This window comes from Dermacentor variabilis, chromosome 11, assembly GCF_050947875.1.
Source record: "Dermacentor variabilis isolate Ectoservices chromosome 11, ASM5094787v1, whole genome shotgun sequence".
NCBI classification, from domain to species: Eukaryota; Metazoa; Arthropoda; class Arachnida; order Ixodida; family Ixodidae; genus Dermacentor; species Dermacentor variabilis.
The window spans coordinates 19,137,437-19,156,365 of record NC_134578.1 but is presented as its reverse complement, the minus strand read 5'-3'; the positions used below and the strand labels follow the sequence as shown (position 1 = coordinate 19,156,365).

At 45.6% G+C, this 18,929-nt stretch overlaps 1 protein-coding gene across 2 annotated transcripts in view; it reads left to right on the top strand.

The window, feature by feature from the left end:
- The window catches only part of LOC142564377 (RNA-binding protein Unr-like), a 47,974-nt gene that overhangs the window by 20,702 nt on the left and 8,343 nt on the right, over positions 1-18,929 (top strand). Inside the window, exons 9-14 of one of the 2 annotated variants that reach the window (XM_075675363.1) lie at positions 565-708; positions 6,906-7,058; positions 8,008-8,141; positions 10,116-10,351; positions 17,276-17,439; positions 17,874-18,064. In XM_075675363.1, coding sequence (XP_075531478.1) covers positions 565-708; positions 6,906-7,058; positions 8,008-8,141; positions 10,116-10,351; positions 17,276-17,439; positions 17,874-18,064 — 1,022 coding nt within the window. The remainder of the gene's footprint in view (positions 1-564; positions 709-6,905; positions 7,059-8,007; positions 8,142-10,115; positions 10,352-17,275; positions 17,440-17,873; positions 18,065-18,929) is intronic. The other variant, XM_075675364.1, reaches the window with a different exon arrangement.

The following is an 18,929-nucleotide window of genomic DNA, read 5'->3' as shown; positions in this document are numbered from 1 at the left end:
CCTCGTATAAAGAAACCTTAACACATTTGCATTTGATGTATTGAGGTAATACTATAGTGCCTTGTTATTTGCTATAGTCCTGACAAGCATGGTGGGACAGGAGTGGTCATGAATGATGGTCTTTTCATGAGTGGGCACCTTTGCAGGTTTAGTGCCACCGGAGGCGCACTCAATGTCTGTTCTAGCTGTAGCCATGTTTGACCAGCTCTGGGTCTCTTCACGATAGCGGCGGCAACCTTTTCATTTTACACATTGCCGTTTGACCAGACGCACACCACTTGTCTTGTCTAGATGTACCCATGCTCGGCAGTCCTGCACTGGTTGCCGTAAAGAGTCTCTTAGTATGACGAACGACATCCTCACCGAAGGGGTTTTAATAACCTTAGTGCCAACGAGGCATGCTTAGTGCCCTGTCATTATCCATAGTCATAGCCATTAGTCATTAGCCATAGCCCTGTGTGGTAAGGTTGTGGGGGTTGTCATAGAAACTGGTCTCTTGGCAAGAGCGTTGGCAAGCAGTGGACTTTTTTTTCCTTGTGCCCTCCCTCTTGGCGCGTGTTGTAGGGTGTTGTGGCCACAGTGAAGGAAAGCTTTGGCTTTATCAGCTGCCAGGATCGCGACAGCCAGATCTACTTCAAGACCTGCGAGCTGCTTGACCCGGACATGACCTTGCATCCGAGTGACGAGGTGGAGTTCACAGTGGCTCAAGTAAGGGACTCCAACAACTGCTGCCACTGTTCCCATCACCTCCGCCAGGTTGCTGCACCCAACTTGCACGTGCTTCTGTGCTGACGCACCTGCACATGCATGCTTGCTCTCAGCGACACTGCTTGCAAAGCTTGCTGCTGCTATGGGGAATCTTGCAACGAAATACAGGCAGGCCTTTGCACGTCTTGGTGCCTGTAAAGCCATACGTAGCGAACAGGTGTTTTACCTTGTGGTCTTGCGCATAATAATTCAAGCACTGTTATGACAAGCATTGCTGCACCACTGCTGCCAGAAAGGTTGTAGTCCTTAGCGGTTTGAAATGAAACTGTGGTACAAAGCACATATACAGTCAACGTCCAATTTTTCGGACTCCCTAGGGGCCGCGAAAACATGAAAAAAAATGTGAATGCATGCCTTTTACTGCCCCCAAGGGCTCAAGTTGCTGTAGGCACGTTAGAAATAGCTCTGAAGGCCTGCTGATACACTTATTAAGCATATCGGTGCTCGTACTCATACTACGACGGCAGACGGCAGGTGCACATGTGTATAATTAAAGAATGCGTACTGCGTCCCGTGACAATTGCCCCTTCCCACTCTTGATATGCTTCACCGCAGTACTTCGCCAATGCTTCACCGCGTAACACTGCTGTATGAAGGCGAAGCGGGCTTAAGGGAACCGGCATTATGCAGTGCGTTGTTTTTGAAGCTTCAAAGCTATTGGCGAGGATTACAAAGGCGGAGTCAGTGCCATTCCAGACAGCAGCAAGTTCTTTAAATGAAAAATCACCGCCCAAGCACTCAGTACAGATGGCTAATAGGGGACACTGCTAATGAAATAATGTTCCTTTTTTTTGTTTTTCATCCATATGAATGAAACTTTCCAGTCTTAAGATTTTTGTGGTGATTTCATATACGTAATTCTTTTTGCAATAGGCCATTTAGTTCGGAAGATGAATGAAATTCGTTGTTCATTATTTGCAGAAACAATAGAAAAATGAGCGCATTACAACAATTCATATTGCACATGCCTAGGTATTAGAAAACATAATGAACACAAGGGTAGGGATAAGTTTTTGATATAACAAATTTTAGTAATTCTTTAGGAATTCAAAAGTCTGTTCCTTCCACTGTGTGCCTTGCACACTCAGCTACGAGCCACAACAAAAATTATGGCTCTGCCTGCCTTGAAGGCAGAAACGTCGCTGCCGCAAATCAGCAAGAAGTGAGAAATATGTTTTGAGAAAACGAGAAGAAAGGCATTCACTTTTAATCAAAAGTGTGGAAAAAATTTTGCAATATTTGCAGTGAAAGGGGCTAAAAGTCACCAGGAATGTAGTCGCTCTGACTACGGCAACCAAAATGTGGCAAAAGCATCGTTTAGTGCTGTTGCTGATTCCCAGTGGCTTGCATCGCACGTGTGGCAAGAAAGTTCACAATGAACGGGGTGCTCTTCTGGTTCCCATTCATGCAGGGAGAACTCCACGTCAACGCGACATCACTGCAGCATGTGCACGTGATAACGATCTTTATGGCGAGGCCATATTTTCGTTCGCGTTTGCCTACTGTGACGCTACCGCTGCATAATTTGCACTTGACAAACGACATCAGTGTGTTTATAGAGTCCAAACTGACGATAGTGAAGCCTGCCTCAGTGTCGACTGGTGCCGCCCCAACATCGTGGGCGCGAGTGAGGAAATCCAACTTTGTTTCTAGCCTTGAAGCAAGAACTTTTAAGTTTTTTGGGGTGGACATTCGTCTCCCTCTGCAGCAAATCCACATGCTGCAACATTGCAGTGTCACACTGAACTTGGCTGCTGTCCGAACACTCTCGTTGGTGAGGTGGCTAGGCCTACTTCGGCATCACTTGTGGTAATCAGTGGACTATTGTCGTTTTCTGACGGAATGGAACGCTTTTGAAAGTTCTAAGCTAATCTCTTCTTTTTGCTGAACTTGTGCCCTGTGGCGAACTTCCCCGGTGGATCAGGCATCGTTGCTCACTTGTCACAAACCTATGAGAGGCGCCGTCACATCGCCTGCAGTGTGGAGCAGACGGCAGGAACCTCGCGCATCCAACCACAGCACGCGTTTCTGGTCACGTGCACTAGTTGACAGATGGGATCTCGTGTCTGGACTTTTTTTCTCTCTCTCTTCGGATTGCAGTGTCACCGGCGAGCCGGCAGAGTCACTTTTGGCAGGAAATTGAAGAAGAAAGGCTCCTCTTTCCAACGAGACCAACATGGCTGTAATTGCGCACGTAGGAAAAGAGCTGGGTTGTGCAGAATTGAGCTCACAGTGATGTTATAAATTGATATTGCAGGCAAAATACTCTTCCGTGAATGGGAAACTTGGTGAATTAAAGGAATAATAGCTGTAGGTATTGAAAATGTGATTTTCAAAAAATATATTTTTCACAATTTTTTCACCTCAAAGAGCCGTGTCCCCCCTTAACCAGCGAGGCTGAAACGTGCGGCCCCGGTGTTTATCACTGGGTTAATCCCCACAATTCATTAAACGGCGGCTTGGTAGGCTGCCGGATCCTCGGTACGCAGTTGCTGCTTGTGCGTGGCTGCACGAGCCTGTTCTTGTGCCCAGGCTACAGCATCGGCACGGCGTAGACAAGCTAATTCCCAGTTCTGCTTGCGGCGTTGCTAATCGAAAGCTGCCTGCTCCTCAGGAGTACGTATGATGCATGGCCTATCCATTTCGGAGCCGCCGAGAAGCTGCTGCACCCGTGCTTAGCTGTGACGGAGAGCCACGACGTTGCTACTGGTGCAGCTAATCCAACACCACCTAGATAGCACAAGGCCTTTTCACTCTGATCCATGACGTCATGTTATGTGGTCCGACTGCCCCAGAATATAATAGGGATGCTCCCGAGTAGGCAACAGTGATTTTGACGTGCCCGCTTTCATCACACCAACCTTGTCAATATAAATTTTGGGCCAGGTAGCGTGACGGCATGGATCGGAGCAAACAGGTCTTGTGCTATCTAGGTGGTGTTGGCTAATCGCACGTCTCTCTTTCCCTTTTTTTTGTTTATTTCGCGCATGAGCATGGGGTTGCGTCGGAGGAATTTTCGGCGTACAGGTGATGGACGGACGGATGAATCGACTAGTGATATACAGCTTCACTGTAAAACACGGCACCGAACAGCAAGAAGTTTGGTCGCGAACGTCAAAGCAAGTAGGCCTAGCATTTCTACGGTGGTGGCTATGGCTGCCAGCAGGTCTGCATGCGAGAGTGGCTGTTCGAGGCGGCGAGATAAAGTGGCTTCGATAATGCCGTTTTGAACCTGCGATGATGGCAAAAAGTCTGGAAAATCGGACGGTGAAGGGTTTTTGCATCGAAAATTTCAGATGTTTTTATACATTGACTCTGACATTTGTGGTGGTGCCGCGAAGGTGTCTAAATTATCGGGCATGTCCGAAAAATTGAGCGTCAGCAAAATCGGTCCTTGATGGTATTTTAAACGTGACAAACCAGATTAGCCTTTCAGTTTAACAAGTGGGAAGGGGAAGATAAGTCAAAGAGTCAACGAGCCCCCACCTGCATCCCCCTGATAATTCACCTGAAAAATCGACAGTGGCATTCTCAAGTTCAAGTTCAAGTTTATTCTTCAGGATTACCCTCAGGATTACCCTCATGGTGGATTACCCTCACTTGAGTGCAGCGAGAAAATGGATAGGGCTATTGGTATCACGGCACTGGCAGACCATGTACCCATGCACTCTGAACTGTGACAGATTAAGTTATGTACAGTCGTGTGCTAAATCTTGAGCATCATTTACCTCATTCTGCATCATCTTGTTTGGGAAGCTAGCTGTATTGGCAGTGCTCTGGTATGCTGCTATGATGTATAAAACCCACTGCAGCTCTAGTGCCTTGCTGCATGCTTTATTTTTTTAGTGCTTTGTTGCATAATATGTGAAAAATGTTTTCTGGTAGCCGCCAAGTACTTCTAATATCTTGCCATGTTGTCAAGGTGGTGGTATTGATCATGCATGCAATGTTAAAGAAAGCCCAGGTATCCTCAACAGTTATTTACTGTAAAACAGGCTTCTGCACATTTGCTTGCTGTCATCAGGTGATGGTTGTCATGTGGCCATAACCAGCTGCAAGATTCATGTGTGATTGTAGCTGGTGCATTGGTGGTTGGCTCATTATTGCTTCATTAGCCATGTGTATAGGCCAGCCTGTGGTATTGCTGTGCTTGCCAATCACAGAGAGCTCTTCGGGTAAGGTTTGCAATGCAAAGCTGGCTCGCGGCCGGCATTGATTACTGACGGCAGCCTTACAAAACAATGATGCTTATGTGAATCCAGAAACCGTTACAGTTTTCCTATACTTTGTGCGAGCAGACCAAAGAGCTACTTGGTGTAGACAAGAGCACCTTTCTGTTTTGGTGCACAAGAGATTTGGGAGGAGAAACTGGTGGTATGGCTGGTTGTTGTGTATGGATAAAGCAATTTAGCTGTAATTGATAGCCGAATTGTTTCTTTTAACACTGGCGCATACTGTACCTCTGCGACTTGCTCTGTAGCCGTGATTGTCTTAAAATTCAATAAATGTGCTACATGCTATTTTATTCCTGCTGTATGACTTGTGGGCTCGAATTGTGCGGTCGAATTGCCACTATTCTTTTATTTTGCCTTGGTGGTGGTTGCAGAAACTTGCATGTATTGCATCCTTGTCTTGCCATTGCTTTCTTCTTGGCCCACTCATTCTGCTGTTTTTGACATCGTTTCGGGCTGAGCTGCTGCTTTTTTTCATTTAACCTACCTGATTGTCTTTTGTCTGCTGATTTGCTATGCCAGATGCTGTATTTTCTTGTAAAAGAATGATTGACTAGTACAATCTGTGCTCAGGTGCTGTCAATACATTGAATATCAGTGCTTTCTTTGACAGCATTTGCCACTACAGTGCTGCTTCTTCAACGTGAATATTTCCGATGATACAAGAAGTGGTCACCGCTTGTTAGAACAAGTATGCTTGCAGGAGGTCAGCGCCACGCAGCATCTGATATATGGATTGTTGCGGAGATCGGGATTTTGGTGTACCGTATTTACTCGATTGTAACGCGCACCTGTTTGCCATGACCTAAAAAAGGAAAGTCCTTTGCAGTACCGCACACCTTGTTCTTTCATGCAAAAATACAACTTTCTCTCATTTGAGAAAAACAGGGATTTACTCCCACTGCACTAAACTTGCGATTAGTAAAAAAAAAAGCTGCAAATTTGGCCAAAAGGTGAAGCATTGATTGAGATAGCAAATTAGTAAACAGCTATGCGTGGTAAGGATAGTACTTTTATCGACCATATAAACTTGTAAACATTCGCTTACTAAGTTAGCAAGCATGGTTGCAACGTGAACATAAGTTAACAAGCAAGCAAACAAGAACACGTCTCACTTGACGACCGCGAAAACTTGCTACCAAAACGCTGGAGTGAGAAAGTGCGGCAGCAGGAGCGAGCAAATCGACCTTCATGCTGCCTCTCACTTCAACGCGAGCTGAGCCATGAGAACGCAGCATGGTGTGCCTAGACGCGTAGCCTCTCTCCCCATTGCAGATTGGTTTCAAATAGGGGCCGCGTGGCCGTGCTGTACGTAGCAGCCGCCAGAGTAGAACGCCTCGCCTCATGTTAGCATCAGTCCCACACGCAAGTTTTGGCAACTCCAAACGCCTGTGATGCGGCCCGATTTCCTTCTGTCTGTGCACTCAAGATCACTTTCCTTCCAATTGCTGCACCATGACGAACTTGGCGTGTCTTCGCAGTTGGCACTTCCATGATGACAGAGCAAACACAGAAAACAGGGAAGACAGACAGACAATGAACTAACCTAAGCACACATATTCCAGCACATGGAGCAAGCTACGACAGCTAAGCTCGAAGCACGTATGAGGTGGCCTTATCGAAATGCCAATAGCGCTATGGTAACGCAGATTTAATGTTGTTCTCGATTCTAAAGCGCACGAATTATCCATATTATCAGAACCCGTATTATTGGAACCCGTATTATCGGAAAGAAAGTTCGCATTAGATTCGAGTAAATACAGTACGTGTAGTACAGTACTGTACTTTTGCACAATATTTCCAAGGAAGCGTTACAACTGTTTAATATAGACAATAATTACTTATATCCGTTTTCGATATATCCACGTTAGACTGAAATTGGCCACTTTCTTGCTCTTAATTTAGGATCCTGCATCTCCCAGTCGCTTCTTGGCAACACGCATTCGTCGCCTGTGGTCCGTGTGTGATGACCAGGATGGTCCTCGCACAAGGCGCTCGCTGTCGAATGGTGACGGATCTGCCGTCAACGGGGATGAATCCAAGAACTTGAGAAACAGGGTAAGGTTCTCTGACAATACTAACCCTTGCTGGAGAATTGTTGGCTACAGGGAACGCACTATAAAAAAATATTGTTTTCATGCCGAGTTTCAGTTTTGAGTATGGAGGGCATTTGAAATGTACACTTTTGCTTCACATCTGAAAAGTGTCTGTACAAGTTCCACACAGTCATAGGTGGCCTTGGGTGAAGCTTGCTTCTGGAGTTCTGCCTCGTATTGTTCATAGGTAACAAACTTATTGCAGGAAAAGATTTTGCAAAATATATTTCTGTTGTTGAATATCCTTATTCCCTGTATTTTTGGTCACTTCATTGAAAATAGTTTCCTTCAGGTACTTTTATGACTGGACCTTTCTTAAAAGTTCAGAAAAGAGTCTGGGCCCTAGACTAAAAGCTTTTTTTTTATATCTTTATTCGTCATTCGTCAAGTTCTGGTGCTGAAGACTGGACATATTTGATGTGCTTATTTCGTAATATGGTTCGTATTTACTTCCTTTGGGTCCAATTTTACGTGGTTTTCAAAAAGACTTAACACGCTGGAAAATTATTGAAAATTGGTTCCTCCGATTTTGCTGAGCAGAATATAAGTGGCCGCTACATGATTAGGAAGAATCATATAAAACCAACCTTATTGTTCTTTCTGCCCTAGAACAAGCATTGTAAAACTTCGAAGTTGACACTAAGACGAGTGTTTCTTGAAGAATTATTTGGATCTTCAGCAAATTTTGCTCTCTCGCATCACATCATGATAATGTTCAATGGTGCCAGTTTTGCTCTTTCACGACTAACTTTAGTTAGTGTCAAATTAATATCTTGGAGAATGTTTCCTAACTTTCACATTTGCTAAGTGTCATCATCCTTTTACATGCGGAAAAAAGAAAAGTGTGGTAACGTTTATTCAACTTTGTAACATGTCACTTATGCACGTGTGTTGTTTCTTGTGCTTTGCAGGGAGAGTCTGGCAAAGCCCGCGGTGGGCGAAATGGCTTCCGGTACACGCACCGTGGCTACATAGCAGCCCTGAAGGAGAGCTTTGGCTTTATTGAAAACGAAGAGCACAACCAGGACGTCTTCTTCCACTTCAGGTAGCCCGCTGCTGCAGCAAGTGTGTAACAGATGTGCGTGATGTAGAGGTGCCTGCCAACAATTGCTTAAGAGGGAGGCTACCCTGGAGACCGTACTTTATTTTTTAAGATACCTGGATGAAACTTTCAGGGTACGTTTGCACGACCAAACTATGAGGAACTGCAAAGTTTCATGAAGATATGTTTATTAGTTCCAGAGTTATTGATGTCTAACTAGGTAGTTCATGCCTATGCCTGAGGAAGAGCCTGGAGAAATCCGAGGACATCGTAGGAAGCTGAAATTCAATGTGGTGATCCCTTGATAGATATCCCAGTGGGCTACAAAGTCCTTTTCTTTAATTTTCTCTCCAAAAATTTTAACCCAACTTTCAATCTGATGTAGCCAGTAATGACCACATTCATCAAAAATTAATTGCTCATGATAAATTAACTGCGCCAGCTTTCAAAAAAAGAAGCTTGTTACAACCAGGCAAAATCATTCAAGAACAGAAAAAAAAAAAATGGCACACAAATCTGAAAAGTGGTTCTTAAGATATCGCCTTCCCCAGCACCACACAAGCGAGAAAACCATTCTGAGAAAACGGGCCTTAAAGTGGAACACATGTTTTTATTAGAAAGCTCCTGCGGAGCTTGTAATTAGCTCTTGCCGCTCCAGGCACACTTAATGTGTCAGTGCAGTTTCGCTGCTGCAAGCGTCTACGCAGTCGGCACTCGCTGTGGAAGATCGCAAGTTCGATGATAGTACAAGTGGCATATCACACTTCCGCGCACCGAACATCTGCACTGTCTAGGGCTTTGTTGCTGGCATTGCGTGCAACAAAGAACTCGCTAAAAAAAAAGAAAGCTGAGAAAATAATCTAAAAGATAGCGCGAGGCGATGAGCAGCTCGGAAGTAGCCGTCTGATGAGGTGGACGGAGCAAGGGGCAACAACGATGCGAGCATGGCGGGCATGCCATATCGAAGGGAGCAGCCGCTGCCCGCACAGCAGCCAATGGCAGGCTCGCTTTAGCCTGCAGAATTTGAATGCCCCGCTCCGGCCAATCAGCGCTGCGCATTGCATCGTGGAAAAACGCTAATAGCGCCTGAACCGTGCAGACAATGACATTTAGCAAGGCGGTGAAACAAAGATAAAGAATTCATGGTCAGAATGAGACTTAAGATGTCGTGGGCAGGCCGCATGGGCTGGAAATGGCGCATGCGCGAAGTTTGACTTCATTTCGGCATTTGCGCACATTTTGTGGGCCGTGGTGGCCTCAAAAGTAGCGTTTTTTTGGTACTTTGCAGTTGAATTAGGTGCTGATAAATACTGAACAGGTAGTTTATGAGACACACAACCCAAAAATAATTGTTTTTCAAAAATTAACTTTTTCGCAATTTTCTGGTTTTCAAGGGCCACGTCCCCCACTAAGTGCCACCTATTGAAATATCTAAGGCGGATAAAGTTAATGTAATATGTACGCACTGCTCTGGAATATACCACCGATTTGTTAATGGGCCTTTTTCGAAACACCCATGAGAATTGCGTAAGCTGCAAACCCGTGTACATAGTGTTTGTTTGCTTCAGAGGCTCGACAGGTTCAATTTGCAGAGCTTTCGTTCTTTGGCACAGTTGAGAACGTGCAAATGTTGTGTTCCAATGTTTTGAGAACCTGTTGATCTTCGGCAATATTCAGGAAAACTGCCAGGTCTTAAATGTAAGTTCCTCTTCCTGCATTTCATGGAATTGAGGTTTCTTTTAATAAATGTACCATATTTCATTCAGATCAGTGCAGCTGTAGTGTAATGAAAGCGTTCCTGCACTAATAGGGAAATAGGAGTTAGCCCTGAGATGAAGTCTCCTCTTGATGTACACTTTGCTTTGTAGCTGGATTCCTTGAATTTCTGGTGCATTTTTTTCTTTGCTTTCTTTCTTTTTTTAATAAAGGCAGCTTCTTGTCTCCCTCCACTCCCCGCATGCCTTTACGTCTCTGCAGTGTTTTCGAGGGCAACCCGCAGACCCTGGAGCCCGGCCAGGAAGTGGAATACGGCATGGTGCTCAAGGGCACCAAGCGTAGTGCCGAGTGCGTGCGCAAACTTCCCGCAGGCACACTGGCCGATCCTGAGGAGGTCGTCAAGCCTGAAATTCTCAACGGCACCGTCGAGCGGCCCGTGCGTTGCTTCAATCCGGATCAGGAGCAGTACGCGGGACTCATCCGCCTCACCATCTCAGGTGAGGCACAACGAGACAGTTAGCGGAGCAATAAGTTTGCTTCCCCCTTGGTCTGAAGCACTGAGACCATATAGCTGGATCAGTGTTATGTGATGTAAGTCTTGTATATCGTCTGGTATCAGAGTAAACTTTCACATGTGTGCAAGCAATCTTCTGTTCAAAAGAAAGAAAATTTTATTCAATGTTATTTGTGTCATCTTGAACCCTTTGTGGTGGCATAGTGGATTACCGAGGTGGCTTAGGGGCTATGGTGTTCTGCTGCTAAGCACAAGGCTGCGGTGGCTTAGCGGATATGGTGTTGCGCTGCTAAGCATAGGGTCACGGGTGCAAATCCCGTCCTCAGCGGCCACATTTCGATGGGGCGAAATGCAAGAACGCCCACGTCCCATCCATTGAAGATCCCCTGGTGGTCGTAATTAATCCGGAGTCCCCCACTACGGTGCGCCTCATAACGAAATTGTGGTTCTGGCACGTAAAACCCCATCATTAATTAATTCATTCATTCAAGGCAATGTGCTACTAAGCCTAAGGGCACGGGATTGAACTCCTGCGGCAGCGACCGCAATTCGGTGGGATTGAAATGCAAAATCACCTCTGTACCGTGCATTCGGTCCACAGTCCCAAGAACCCCAGATGGTCAAAATTATTCCGGAGTCCCTCCCTACACCGTGCCTCAGAATCAAAGCGTAGTTTTGACACATGAAACTCCAGCATTTACAATTTTTGTGTGATCTTTGTTAGTAGACTGCCTGTGGGTGCATAACGGGAGAGACATAGCCCCTCATTCCTGCTCATTCTGTCTGGCATGTTGCTTCTTACTGCTTGCTTAATTTGAGGTTTTTCACTTTTGGTCCTGGTTCAGGAATAAGTTCAGAGTGCATGGTGTCAGGTAATCATAGTAGCTAGAAGCCTGGCTAGTTCTACAGGCACGATATTCTCTGCTGTAACATCAGTGCAGGTGTTGAAAGTAAAACCTCCTACTGCCCCTCTGTGGACTGGAGTTTGAATCATCACAATGCAGGGTTGTGCTTTTTAGTTCTTGAATTTTAAGGAGTGCAAAAACTAAGGGTGTGAGAATACCAAAATTTTTTAATGCAGATCGAATACGAATACAGTAGAACCTCGATATTTTGAAGGCCGCCGGACCGTGAAAATTCTTCGAATTAAGGGGGGAGGCTACCCTGGAGACCGAACTTTCTTATTTTTTAAGATATCCAGATGAAACTTTCAGGGTACGTTCACACCACTGAACTATGAGGAACTGCAAAGTTTCATGAAGATATGTTTATTAGTTCCAGAGTTATTGAGGTCTAACTAGGTGATTCATGTATATGCCTGAGGAAGAGCCTGGAGAAATGCCAGGACATCGTAGGAAGCTGAAATTCACTGTGATGATCCCTTGATAGATATCCCAGGGGGCTAAAGAGCCCTTTTCTTTAATTTCCCCTCCAAAAATTTTTAAGACAACTTTGAATTTGATGTAGCCAGTAATGACCACATCCATCAAAAATTAATTGCTTATTATAAATTAACTGCACCAGCTTTCAAAAAAAGAAGCCTGTTACCCCCTGGCAAAGTCATTCAGGAACAGAATAAAAAAAACGGCATACAAATCTGAAGAGCGGTTCTTGAGATATCGCCTTCCCCAGCACCACTACTAGCGAAAAAATCCATTCCGAGAAAACAGGCCTTAAAGTTGAACACATGTGTTTCTTTATTAGAAAGCTCCTGCGGAGCTTCTAATTAGCTCTTGCGGCTCCAGGCACACTCAGTGTGTCGGATTTTCGACTGGCGACAGCCGAAAGCACAGTTCCGCCGCTGAAAAGCGTCTACGCAGTCGGCACTCGCTGCGAGAGATAGGAAGTTCGATGCTCGTACAAGACGCATATCGCGCTCCCGTGCACCGAACATCTGCACTGTCTTGGGCTTTGCCGGCATCGCGTGCAGCGAAGAACTAGCGAAAAAAGAAAAGCTGAACAAATAATCTAAAAGATAGCGCAAGGCGATGAGCAGCGCGCAAGCTCATGTTGAGGCCGACAGAGCAAGGGGCAACAACGACGCGAGCGCGGCAACAAAGGGAGCAGCCGCCGCCGCCCGCGCAGCAGCCAATGGCAGGCGCGCTTTAGCCCGCGAGATTTGAGCAGCAGCCGCTGCCCGCGCAGCAGCCAATGGCAGGCGTGCCTTAGCCCGCGAGATTTGAATGCACTGCTCCGGCCAATCAGCGCTCCGCATCACATCGCAGGAAAACGCCAATAGCGTCTCAACCGCGCCGACGATGCCATTTTGCAAGGCGGCAAAATATAGACAAAGAATCCACGGTCAAAACGACACCAAGATGGCGCGGGCAGGCCGCATGGGCCGGGAATGGCGCGCCCGCGAAGTTTGACTTCATTTCGGCATTTGCGCGTTTTTTGGGCCGCGGTGGCCTCAAAAGTAGCGTTATTTTTGGTACTTTACGGTTGAATTAGGTGCTGATAATTACAGAACAGGTAGTTTATGAGACATACAAACCAAAAATATGGTTTTTCAAAAATCGACTTTTTCGCTATTTTTCGGTTTTCAAGGGCCGCGTCCCCCCTTAAGCGTATTTTCGAATGATTCAAAATGAAGAAAAGAAAGAAAACAAGCAGGAACTTGCCTCAAAAAGAAATCGCCTTCGTTTTCCATGCCTGAGAAAGATGAAGTAATTATTGGAGGCGGAATTGCTTGGCGCGGCAGTTCGCCACCCCAAGTGCCAAGTTCTCCAGCCAGCTCACAACATGTAGCATATAAATATCACTACCGTTGCACTCAGCAAAGTTGTAGACGATGTTCACAAAATCGATAACCGCTGTCAAAGCGGGCCCGGGGGTTGCTTGAATCCAAAAATTCGGACTTAAGGGGGGAGGCTACCTTGGAGACCGAACTTTTTTATTTTTTATGATGAAACTTTTAGGGTACGTTCACACCACTGAACTATGAGGAACTGCAATGTTTCGTGAAGATGTGTTTATTAGTTCCAGAGTTACTGATGTCTAACTAGGTGGTTCATGCGTATGCCTGAGGAAGAGCCTGGTGAAATCCCAGGACATCGTAGGAAGCTGATATTCAATGTGGTGATCCCTTGATAGATATCCCAGTGTGCTACAAACCCCTTTTCTTTAATTTCCCCTCCAAAAATTTTTAAGACAGCTTTGAATTTGATGTAGCCAGTAATGACCACATTCATCAAAAATTAATTGCTTATTGTAAGTTAACTGCACCAGCTTTCAAAAAAAGAAGCCTGTTACCTCCTGGCAAAGTCATTCCGGAACAGAATAAAATAACGGCATACAAATCTGAAGAGCAGTTCTTGAGATATCGCCTTCCCCAGTGCCACTACTAGCGAAAAAAGCCATTCCGAGAAAACAGGCCTTAAAGTTGAACACGTGTTTTCTATTAAAAAGCCCCTGCGGAGCTCCTACTTAGCTCTTGCGGCTCCAGGCACACTCAGTGTGTCGGATTTTCGAGTGGCGACAGCCGAAAGCACAGTTCCGCTGCTGAAAAGCGCCTTCGCAGTCGGAACTCGCTGCGGAATATCGGAAGTTCGATGCTCGTACAAGACGCATATCCCGCTCCCGTGCACCGAACACCTGCACTGTCTTGGGCTTTGTTGGCATCGCATGCAGTGAAAAACTAGCGAAAATGTTGCCATGTTGGATTTTTTCACTGGCTTGGCCCACTCTATAGCCTCAAAGAATGGGAGGCGTATGCTATCAAAAATAGCACCATTCTCCAGTCTCGGAGGCCATGTCCGCTCTTTCTTGGCTGAAAAAGTGCTCCAGGGTGCGGCACTTTTTTTTTCTTTTTTCCGTCAGCACTATCGTCGGAATCACTTAATGCATGATCTAAAGTCTCAGTTGCTATTTTGTACGTGATGTGCCCACTGAACAGGTGGGTCTCAGAGACGACGCATTTTTTTGTTTGTGTGGCTTTGCATTTGTGTGATCGGGGCCACCTCCTCTGCGTTCGTCAGAGCCAAGAGGTGTCAAGCTCGTTTCTTCGATCACCATGGCGGACTCCGTTGGTGGAGATCGCTAACGCGGTGATGCTCTTGTCGACTTTATACAGAGACAACATCACTCTTATGCAAATCCAAGCAAGTCTGATCGCCTCCAAGCGTAGTTTGAGGCGGCGCATTATTAGACATTTTTTTTAGCCACTCTATGTCTAATATCTTATTTACTCGAATCTAACGCGTAGCATTTTTTCAATAAAACGGGTCTAAAAATTGCACGCACGTTAGAATTGAGTATGGCTCTAAATCCGCGTTACCATATCGCCATCGGCATTCGAAAAATGGCCGCCTCATACGCGCTTCTAGCCTAGCTGCCATAGCTTCCTCCATGTGCATACCTCCATGTTGTATGTGTAACCAGGCGCTGGTGTAACCTAGTCTACCGTCTGTCTTCCCGTTTTCTGCATTTATTCAGTCAGCATGGAAGTGCCGACTGCGAAGACATGCCGAGTCTACCATGATGCCGCATTTAAAAGGAAAGTTATGTGCGCGGAGATGGACGGAAATCGGGCCACATCACGGGCGTTCGGAGTTCCCGAAACTTGCATGTGGGACTGGCAGAAACAGAAGAATATTTTCGGCAACAAAGCAACAAGGAAGAGTTTCAGTGGACCGAAGCAGGGCCGCTTCGCTGAAATGGAAGAGCTGCTCGCGGAATACGTGCAAGAGCAGCGAGCGGCACAGCAGCGTGTGACGACTGATCTGCTCAAAGTACGTGCAATGCAGTTAGCCCTACAGAAAGGGCTAATGTGGAGTGACTTGAAAGCGAGCAGGTACTGGCTATCAAATTTTATGAAAAGAAAAGGCTTTTCTCTTCGATAGCGGACAGGGATGTGCTGAAAATTGCCCGAAGAAGATGAAGAGAAATTGCACAGTTTTCACCGGTACGTATTGAAGTTGCGCCACAGGAACGGCTACCACTTCAAACAGATTGGAAATGCCGATCAGATGCCACTCTACTTTGACGTGCCTGCCAGCACAACCGTTAAAAAGAAGGGGGCAAGCAAGTGCACGTTTTGTCTTTCGCAATGATTTGTTGCACTGCGGCTGGGCACAATCTGCCCCCGTATCTTGTCTTCGGACAGAAGACGCTCCCAAAAGGAATTCTGTTTCCAAGTGGCATCATTGTGCGTGCAAATGAAAAAGTTTGGATGACCACGGACTTAGTCGCTGACTAGATTGATAACATTTGGCGGAAGAGACCCAGCGGCAGTGTGGGTCTACGTGGGATACTTGTGCGCGACGTGTTCAGGAGCCACCTTGACCAGCGCATCAAAGACAAGCTAGCTGCATGCAACACCGACCTTGTCGTGGTACTCGGCAGTATGACATCGCAGCTCCAGCCGCTTGATGCTTGTTTGAACAAGCCAGTGAAAGAATTCGGGTGCTCTACACCGAATGGCTTGTCAGTGGCTGCCATGAATTCACACCCGCCAATGAAATGAAGCGTGCCTCGCTGCAGGACTTTGCTGGATGGGTGAAAGATGCATGGTGCACTATCCCGTCTGCCACGGTCAACAAGGCCTTTAAGAAGTGCGGGATTTCGAATGCCATGGATGGCAACGAGGATGAAATGCTTTGGTCTGTTGATAGCGATAAGGAGTTATCTGATAGCGACGAGTGATATCTATTGCCCCACGCGACTCATATTGGCACAGTGAGAATCTTGGCGGGAAGGTACGCTACTTCCGTTTGCGTTTTTATTCATCACAACTTCAGTGTATTGGGAATAAATCTGTTTTTTCCAAATGAGAGAAAATAGCGTTTCTTCGATTTACATTAAACAAAGCTCTGTGTCAGTAAGGGAATATTGCAAAGGCACTTGGGGGAAAACCTGGGAAACCAAGGGCATTTCAAATGTCAATTTGGGGGACACTCTAATTGGATCAAATAACGATATGCACATGCTTTGATTAGCAAGTTAGTTTACTTTAGCATGCTGGAACATTGCAATTACATTGACATTGGTAAAGAAATTAAACTAGCAAGCCGTTGTACTAAAATATTGTGTATTTAGTTCGTGTTAGCTTTGGAAAATTGCATAATTTCCTCCGGTTGTTTGTTCTCGCCAGTGGGTGCCTTATTATACCGCATCGATTTCCCGTAAGCTCAGAGGCATTTGACCCTGTACCAGTCGTCACTCCGTCGCATTTTCTGCCAAGCAATAAGCTCAGGATTGGTGGTGGAACCTGCAAAAGAGTGCACCCTCGCTGTTCGCAAACCTGTGCCCCTTGCTACCGAGAGGCTGGTTTTTCTGCAAAGCTGAAACGTCCAGTGGCTAAGTGGGTTTTGCAGGCAAAATTTTGCCAGCAGCATGAAATTACCGCGATATTCAGCACATAATCAGACACACTTTCTTAGATCAGATAAAAACAAACGTCACGAACCATGCTTGCTCCCACACAGCTAGCAATGTATTCGATTTGTTTCAAATATTTGCATCCAATCGTATATTTTAAAGTTTTTGAATACCTAGTTTTCGAATCAAATACGAATATTAAAAGTATAACATTCGATAATTTTCAAATATTCGTACACCCTAGCAAAAGCACTAAGAAAACAATTTATAAGTTACGAAATTTATTCTGGGAGAAACGGAGCGAATGCTTGAGGGCACGATTATTGTATGATGCTTCCCTGCTGTGTGTTTACTTGTGTAATGCTTTGACAACTTTGTGCACCAAATTAATTATGTAATTTATTGCTTAAAAGATGTTACCATACTTGTTTATAAAATCATGAGACACGATCTTGCTGCCGCCAATGTGACAACAAGATACGTGCCCACTGGCAGATGGTCACCTTAATGAAGATTGCGTTGACAAACTTGTTTCATTTGAAAATGAAGGACGAGAAGGTCAAGGCCGTAATTTGCTCCTTGTGTACAGGGGAGAGCGCCGAGCCCACTCCCACCTACCCGTTTGGCATCACCAGCCTGACGGACAAACACGAGCTGCTCCAGAAGAACGATGTGGTGCAGTTCCAGGTGGCAACCACTGGATCGGGTGTGGAACGTGCCGTCAACGTTGTGGCTGTGCGAGCTCGGGTTCAGGTAGGCATTGTGTTTCTGTCTCATTAGTTGAGTGAACGCTGCGTGCCACTTTCAACAAAGGCATTCTGAATGTGCCAGCTTCTCCTTTTGTTTTTCACTTGCGATAGAAAGATATACTCTGTTTACAGTGCTTTACGGAGCCACTTATCTGAAGCCTCTTGTGTATCATGTGTGCCTCCGAGATCTGTAGTCGCATAAAATTTTATTTGAGACAGTTACTTATGCTTAGTGTTTGCACTGGTTTGTGAAGCCTCTTGCATCATGGTGTCTTGTAATGTGTAATCATAGAGAGTTTCACTTAAACATACACTTAATGTTCGCAATGATTCATGAGGCCACTTGTCTGAAATCTCTTGTGCGTCATATGACCCTTTGAAATGTCATTTTTCTTGCCTTTTGCATGGAGGATCACTTTGCTACAAATCTGTTTGCAGGCTACGGTGGAAGCAATCAAGGGCCAGTTCGGCTTCCTCTCTCACGAGGCCGAGGAGGGGCGCAAGCTGTTCTTCCACACATCCGAGGTCAAGTCTGGCAACCACCTCCAGGTGGGCGACCGTGTCGAGTTTGTGGTTGTCTACAACCAGCGCACCAAGAAGTACGCCGCCTGCAGTGTCATCAAAGTTGGGTATGTTGCTCTCACTACACTATCTTTGTGCAGGCTCTTTCGCGCAAGCAGCTCTGTTGCCTCAGTTCAGGATCTCGAATTGGTGTTCACTAGTGGTATGCAAACACTGTATAGTAGATTTCCAATCAAATTTAATCAAGAAAAAGATTTCAGAATATCAAATCAACTACTGAATATAAAAAATTTTCAAATTTTCGTAAGAAAACATGGAGCTGCACATGCTCTGGAGTCTCCTCGCATTGCATAACAAGAATGTAACAAGTAACTTAGTTAAATAAAGATCAAGCTATATAGTATGGTCTGATCTTATTAAAGGGAACTCCAAATTACTATGCCAGCACTGATTACAGCACAGCTCTAGTACAGTGTATACTGCTTAATAGCGTGAGTAGAAGCATAATTATGCACACTACAGTCGAATCCACTTATAATGATGCCGGATATAAGGATCTGTTAGTTATAACAACCAAATTTCAGTGCATTTATGATTTTCCAACCTTGGCTACTGAAACTGCCTCCACATAAAGTAAAACCTCATTAAGCCATACCCACTTAACCAGTAGTTTCCTTTTAAAAGCAGTAAAGTCAGATCCCCGACTCAGTGCCCATTGAACGTAATGCGTTTTGTATCTGCATTAACCGTACTAGCTTATTGCGTACATATCAGTTAATACGTATTGTTTTTACTTTTCGTCATGCAATGATGGTGGTGTGTCGTCCCCATCGGGCGGCCAGCAGAAAAACAAGCCTCAGATCTGAACAACGGCGTCCAAGCGCCCTGTGCATTCATTTCGGTGCTGTGCCAGAGGCCGTTGTGCGTTACGGCGTGCGAACGATGCCCTCTGAGGCACAGTGGTGCTGCGTC